Source organism: Merops nubicus, unplaced genomic scaffold (genome assembly GCF_000691845.1).
Source record: "Merops nubicus isolate BGI_N331 unplaced genomic scaffold, ASM69184v1 scaffold15855, whole genome shotgun sequence".
NCBI lineage: Eukaryota > Metazoa > Chordata > Aves > Coraciiformes > Meropidae > Merops > Merops nubicus.
In genome coordinates, this window is record NW_008610440.1 from 21113 (window position 1) to 28391 (window position 7279).

The following is a 7279-nucleotide window of genomic DNA, read 5'->3' on the forward strand; positions in this document are numbered from 1 at the left end:
TAGGGAAACCAGAGCTAGACTTAATTCCTCAAGGTTCTGCTTATACCTTCAGAGAGACTTGCTAGTAACAGGCTCCAGAAAGGGGGAATTTCCCTGGTACTCTGGAGCAAAGCAGGGTTAAAGGAGAGGAATGCTGCCAGGTATTGTGTGGACATAGGATGGTCTGTCACCTCCGAGGTTTCTCTGTGTTCCTCAGCCTCGCCTCCCACAGCTCTCAAGGGGAGGGTTGTCCAGCTGTACGTGAGATCCCAGGCTGTCCTTCAGCAGTGCTGGTGTTCAGTGCACTGGTTTTAAGTTGCACACTCCTCTGTTCAGCTCCCACTCATGCATCTTTCATGAAGAAAGCGGTGGCTGAAATTCATACCCCCGGCACAGAGCACGTTCCCTCTGGCAGCCCAGGCTCTTCAATTATTTATCAGTTCCTTTCCAGGGGAAGGATTGCCAAACCTGAGAGTGCAGTTTGGCTGCAGGTAGTGCTGGTGGCCCACATAACGTGGAGATGTGATCAGGTCAAGGGAGCCTTCAGATGCTGAGCTGGAAGGAGACACAGCTCTGCAGGCAGCTGAAATTGCTTCTTCCCAGGAAGCACTGGAAAGTGGCATTCAGCCAAATCATTGGTCTGGAGCACATGATTTATTCCCTTCTTTTGGGTCATTGCTAAAAATAAGCTGTTTCTTAAATATTTTAATACCAGCATGGTAAAATAGAATTTATTTTTTAAGTGTCTGGAAGTCTGTTATTAGCAATGAGTTTTTACAAAATTATATGCAGCTGTCTCACAATTAAATCTTAATTTATTGTGATGTGTGAAAACTGAAATAAATAAAACTCTGCTATATGTCTTACTGCCAAAGTGTGAGGAAAAACAAAAAACTTGTTTAACAAAAGCCACTCTCCAAGTGCCAAGGTAAGTGTTGGAGAGCAGTGTCCCTTCTGTCTCTATTTATTCAGCTAACAGGCTCAGCATTTCTTTCACTGATCTGAGGAAACTGAGGACAACAAAGCAGAAAACTTGCTCTTTTTTGTCTCATTTTTGCTTACACTGTAAGAGGATGAAGTCTATTACTTCTGAAATCTTCAATGTTTTGAATCTTGAATTCTAAAATCTCAAATTACTTCTAAAATCTTGACTGGTTCTGCTTCTGTTTAGTGTAGCAAGTTTAAATAGGTGTTTTAATAGCATGTTCTGCTGGAACTTTGTATACCACAGTAAAGGGAATTGGAATTAACTAATGATTTCATAATTCTTTTTATACAAGTTAATTGAAGTCAAGTTTCCATCTGCATAGAGCTTATGAATATAATGAATAAAAATTACCTAGCAAAGAAAATATGGATCAGTTCAAGCTCTTAACATATTGACAAAGTTGAAAATGGAGAATCTAAATGTCTGGGAAGCAGTAAGTTGGCTTAAATGATCACAGAAGCTCTTAAATTTAAAGAAAGATGGCTTCTTCCAGTAAACTAGCATGTTGAAAGCTTATGAACCACTGTGAATCACCTGGTCTGTATTATATACAAAATAAAAATTACTTCAACCTCACTTGCTGATTTAAATCAGGGTAGAAGTTGATACAAACCAGCCTGTCCCATGGAGGGCCCTGACTAATCCCTTGGACAGAGTAGTGTGGTCTGTTTTGTGTAAAGCAGATTAATTACTTGCTCTTTAAATTTTTACACTTCTTCAATAGCTCCAAAGTTGTCCTGTCTACAAAACTACATTCTCAGTAGTGTATGGGCATGGATGCTGAACACCATTGCTTTAGCCAAATGTTTGTCTTACTATAAGGATTTTGTTCTGTAAATTACATAGTAGATCTCCTTTTGTGCTTTTAACTCCAGTGGGATCTCTCTGCAGTGAGCATACATGTTGTCTAACATGGGATTTAAAATTCACTATGGTTATTGGTGCTAAACTTCGAGAGTATCTGTCCCAGTAGAACACTCAGGTGTAGGCTGAGGATAAGGCAGTTGTAAAACCAGAAATGTTTGCAGTTTGGAGGAAGCCTGGGGTTTCTCCTCTGCCTCCTCCTGGCTGGGTGGAGGAGCAGCCTGGCAGCCCTGGCTGGAACGGGCACTGGGAGTCATGGGGTGTGTCCCAGCACAGGCTGTCCCCTGGCTCTGCTCCGTGTGCCATCCAGGACAGGCAGTGTGAGAGGGAGGACTGCTGCTTTCAGATACTGATCCCTTTTCCCTCTCCCTTTTCCCTCTCCCTTTTCCCTCTCCCTTTTCCCTCTCCCTTTTCCCTCTCCCTTTTCCCTCTCCCTTTTCCCTCTCCTTTTCCTCTCCTTTTCCCTCTCCTTTTCCCTCTCCTTTTCCCTCTCCTTTTCCCTCTCCTTTTCCCTCTCCTTTTCCCTCTCCTTTTCCCTCTCCTTTTCCCTCTCCTTTTCCCTCTCCTTTTCCCTCTCCTTTTCCCTCTCCTTTTCCCTCTCCTTTTCCCTCTCCTTTTCCCTCTCCTTTTCCCTCTCCTTTTCCCTCTCCTTTTCCCTCTCCTTTTCCCTCTCCTTTTCCCTCTCCTTTTCCCTCTCCTTTTCCCTCTCCTTTTCCCTCTCCTTTTCCCTCTCCTTTTCCCTCTCCTTTTCCCTCTCCTTTTCCCTCTCCTTTTCCCTCTCCTTTTCCCTCTCCTTTTCCCTCTCCTTTTCCCCCTGTGGTTATTGATCTCTTCATTGCCATCTGGGCTATCAGGAGTGTCCCATGACCATTTGTAATTGATTTTGAACCTTTTAAACCAGCTCTCTCTGTGGGTTTTGTTTGGATTCTCTTGGAAATGTGGGAAGGGAGGGACTGAGTTAAGCTAGCCTGGGTGAGGTGAGTGGAGCCAGCTCCCTCCACAGCCCATCTGACATGGGCTGGGGTGCCTGTCCCTCGGCTGTGGGGCAGCAGCTGAAGGCAGAGGGGTGGTGACTTCTAAAATGTCACTGAGTTGACAGGTTGTGCTCCACTCATCTACCCTGACAGGAAAAAGAAAATTACTGTGAGGTTTTCATCAGCTGGGTCCTACTCCCAAGGGAAAAGAAAAGCAAGCTCAGAGTGTTGGGTTGCACAACTGTTCCCTGCAGGAGCTGAAGCTGGTCTCCACATGCAGCTGGTGATGCTGTGTTTGAAAGTCACACGTTATTGATTTATGGCTGAGTGTAGCTTGCGGAACAAATGACTTTCTTACACACAGACTTCCTGTATTAATGTACTTTTGCTACTGCTTCAACTTCCCTTTGTGCTTCTGTGTTTAAACTGAACCCTGTGAGAGGGGCCAGAGCTCCTGATTAATGCATTGCTGTGTAGAGAGCTGACACAGGATCTTGCTGCACCCTGTGAGATCTGTTACAATGACCCTTCCTGCTCACCCCCTGCTTGTTTTCCTTTCCTCAGAGGGAGACGTTGCTACGGCAGCTGGAGACAAATCAGCTGGATATTGATGCAACTTTGGAGGAGCTGTCAGTGCAGCAGGAGACAGAAGATCAGAACTACGAACTGTATGTCACTCAGCCATCTTTTCTAACCCTTTTGTTGCAGTCTGGGTGTCATGTGAATGTTGGGCAGCCCCAGCTGTGGCCACTGGAGGGTCCAGTGTGTGACACGTGGAGCTTCTTTGGAAGTTGTTGTAAATTGTCACTTACATGTGGTATCACCTGATATAAAGCGTGCACTGGGGAGTCTGTGAAAGGCTCTGCTGCTTACAGGCACGTGACCAGTGGGAGGGCAGTGGAGGTGGAGCTGAGCAGCACAGGCTGGAGGGACTGTAGATAAGCATGCTGCAGCCTCCCGTGTTGAAAGGGGATATTTTCCATCTCTACTGCTCAGCACACTTTGATTCCTCTCCTGGCTATTGCATTCTGTGTATTGTGTGTCTTAGGAGAGGCAGAAACCAACAGCAATGATGCTGTTGTGGTTTGTTCCCTGTGATTATTTGTAGACTCCTTGGTGCATTTCTGGTTGGAAGTGGTGGCTCGTTGGTGTGCAGTGTGTTTGTTCAACACCCTGCCTGTTTGCTTGCTCCCTGAAATCAGCATTTGCAGGTTTAGCCCTGCAAAGCCAGTATGTCTGTAGCACAGGGAACAAGGATCCCTCCAGATCTGTGTGTTATTGACAGATGTATTCTGTGAATTCCCATTGTGAGGTCTTTACTGCAGTGATGTGCAAGCCAGAAGAGTCAGCCCCAGAATGAATTGGAAAAAGATTCCTTACAGGCAGCTTTATTTGGGAGTTGGAATGGATGATTATTAAATATTCATGCACAGCCATTTTGACAAGCATTTTTCAGACCAAATTTCCAGTTCTGTAACCTTGGTCAGTGTGTTTTCCTGTGAGAGCACTGAAATACCCCATAGTCACACAACTCACTGCTGGTTCCAGAGTGATCACCTCATTCCTTCCCTTAGGGCCTGCTTAGTCTCCTCGTGCCTTCAGCAGTTCTCTTGCTGTCCCCACTCAAAGGACTGGGCTGCGTGGGCTGTGCTGTCAGATTGTTTTGCAGTATTTTTGTTTATACTGCAGCAGTAATGGGAAGATGCTTAAAAGAATCAAGAGTTGGCAGAGCTGTTCCAAATTTACACCAGACTATCTTGCTACTTAGTCACCTCTCACCTTTATAGCAGCTTTAGCATCTGCTGGACCCTCAGATGTGCCAGTCCAGCTCACAAATCCAGCAGAAAATCACCTTCTGGGTTAATTGTAGAATTACAGAGTGCTTTGGGTTGGAAGGGACCTCAAAAGGTCTCCTAGTTCAATCCCCCTGCAGTGAGAAAGAACATTCCCAACTAGATCAGGCTGCTCAGAGCCCCATCAAGCCTGACATTGAATGTCTCCAGGGATGGGGCCTCCACCACCTCTCTGGGCAGCCTGTTCCAGTGTTTCACCACCCTCCTAGTAAAGAACTTCTCCCTAATGTCTGATCTAAATCTGAGCTGAGCTGGGCTGGCTCTGAGAAGCATCTGCTTAACACAGAACCTAAAGGTGCTGGAAGAGGGGGGATGGCAAGACCTCCTAGTTCCAGCAGTGGATATTAGACTGGATCCAGTGTAACCACACTAGCACCACTTTGTCAGCCTGGTGTGCTCCCACTGCCAGAGAGCACACTTTGGGCTCCATGCTCCTGCAGAAGCACTGGGTACTAAAGAGAACCATCTGCAGGGTGGTGTCAGGCAGAATCCTAGGGCCAGGCTGGTCACGTTGCTCCAGGCATTGTGCACTGCCAAGTCCAGAGGCCTTCTGCAAGCTCAGAGGAGCTTTTGGTGCAGTCAGTGGTGGCTGGCATCACCTCAGCAGAAGCCCTTGAGTCATCTGCAGAAACTCCAAAGCCAGATAAATATTTGGCCCACGTGTCAGTGCCCTGTGGTTTTCCAAACCAGCTTGTGAGCACAGGAGGAACAGGAGAATGAGGTACCTGGTCCTGAAGATGTCCATGGCCTGGCTGGGCCAAGGAGCTGCTCTTCCCTGCCCAGCTGCTGGGGGGGCCTGCACCCTGGGTGGCTAATGGCACTCTTAGGCAGCATAATTGGCTTAACATGGCATAGGAAATAATTGGCTTAACATGGCATAGGAAACACCTTAGGCCTGGTAGCTGACAGGCAAGGAATTGCTGAAATACTGAAAGCAAGACTTTTCTCTAGGATTCCAGTTTAGCCAATAAACTCCCATTTTGGTGCAGCTGGCCAGTTTGTGCCTTCCCTTCAGCCACTGCACGTTTACATCTGGGCACTGAGACCCTGGGGCTTCACTTTCAGAACACAACCCTTCTAGATAGAAAGGTCTTTAAAATATCCCTGGATGTTTCCTGGCTTGAGCCACTGATCCCAAGAAAAAAGCACCAGGCTGTGTCATGTCAAAGTACTTTGACCACACTGAGAGTGCTATTTTAGGAGTGTTGAGGTTTTTCTCTGCACCCCAGGAAGAAGCAAAGAGTCTGCTTGTTTCAGTGGCACTGCTCTGAAAGATGAGCTGCAAAGGGGTTCAGCCCCAGAGCTGGAAAGGATACTCTTCCTGCATTCATGTTTTATCCCTGCAGGAGCTCTTTCAGGCTTGAGTCCTTTAGCCAAAGTCCTGCTTTAAAGAAATAACCACACTGACATCGCAGGGAACTCAGGTTTGGGGAAAGTTCCAGTTGTTAGTGGACAGTTTTGGCTGTTGAGCAGAGTGTCTGGGGACATGTCATGGTTTAACCCTAGCCAGCAGCTGAGCCCCATGCAGCTGCTCGCTCCCTCCTCACCTGTCTCCACCCCACCAAGTAAAACTCATGGGTTGAGATAAGAACAATTTAATAATTGAAATAAATTTTTATAATTATAATTGTAATTAAAAGGAATCTATCCAGAAGAGAGTTAAATAAAGCCCAAGGAAAGACAAGTGGCCAATTCCCCCCAGTTTATATAAACTGGGGCCAACTCCCTCCAGTTTATATACTTGGCATGACATTCTGTGGTCTGGAATATCCCTGTGGCTAGTTTGGGTCAGCTCTCCTACCCATGCCCCCTCCCAGCTTCTTGTGCTCCTGCTCACAGGCAGAGGATGGGAAACTGGAAAATCCTGAATTTAGGATAGGCACTGCTTAGCAACAGCTAAAACATAGGGGTGTTACCAACAGGGTGCTCAGGCTAAATCCAAACCACTGCTCTGACCCAGCTCCCAGGAGGGGAATGGACTCACCCCAGCCAGAACCAGGAGACGACCCAGTAACACCACGTGGTGGGAAGCAGAGTGTGCTGTTGTGAGCACTGTGTCTTACAGGCCTTGGGAAGGTCCTTGCATCTGGGCTGGTTGGATGCCCATCATTTTGGGATCATCTTGTTTAACATGCTGCTTCAGTGGCTATCAAAGTGAGGGCCTGCTGCACTGTCACAGGCAGCATGTGCCACTGGTGCAGGGTGACGTGGTGACCCCCCGGGGCAGACGTGAAGCCCTTGTGTTGGTTGCTTCAATGTAGACAGTACTTGGAGTTCTCTATGTGTCTCCACAAGCTGTGCAGCAAGGGGAGGTGTCCGTTGGGGCTGCAGGAGGTGGTGTGGCCACTGCAGCACCTCCTCCAGGGCGATTCCTGCCCTCCTGCTAAGGTCAGGGCGTGGAGCGGGGCGAGGGGACAGCGCTGGGACACCTCGGTCGTTCCACTGCCCCTGTGCAGGTCCAGCAGCTGCTCTGTCACCGTGGCTGCTGCTATATTTGGATCGGTGAGAACAGAAGGAGAACAAAAACTGTTCTGCCACGGCTGGGTACCCGAGGACAAAACGTCATTGCTCCAAAATGTGGCTCCCAGAGAAGACACGAGGTCGGCCACGACGCTGCCTCA

General features: G+C 47.6%; 1 protein-coding gene across 1 annotated transcript in view; it reads left to right on the plus strand.

Moving 5' to 3' along the window:
- LOC103773554 (rab-like protein 6) overlaps positions 1–7279 on the plus strand; it is a gene marked incomplete at both ends in the record, with an annotated part of 33797 nt that overhangs the window by 19839 nt on the left and 6679 nt on the right. Inside the window, one exon of the mRNA XM_008940923.1 lies at positions 3370–3473. Coding sequence (XP_008939171.1) covers positions 3370–3473 — 104 coding nt within the window. The remainder of the gene's footprint in view (positions 1–3369; positions 3474–7279) is intronic.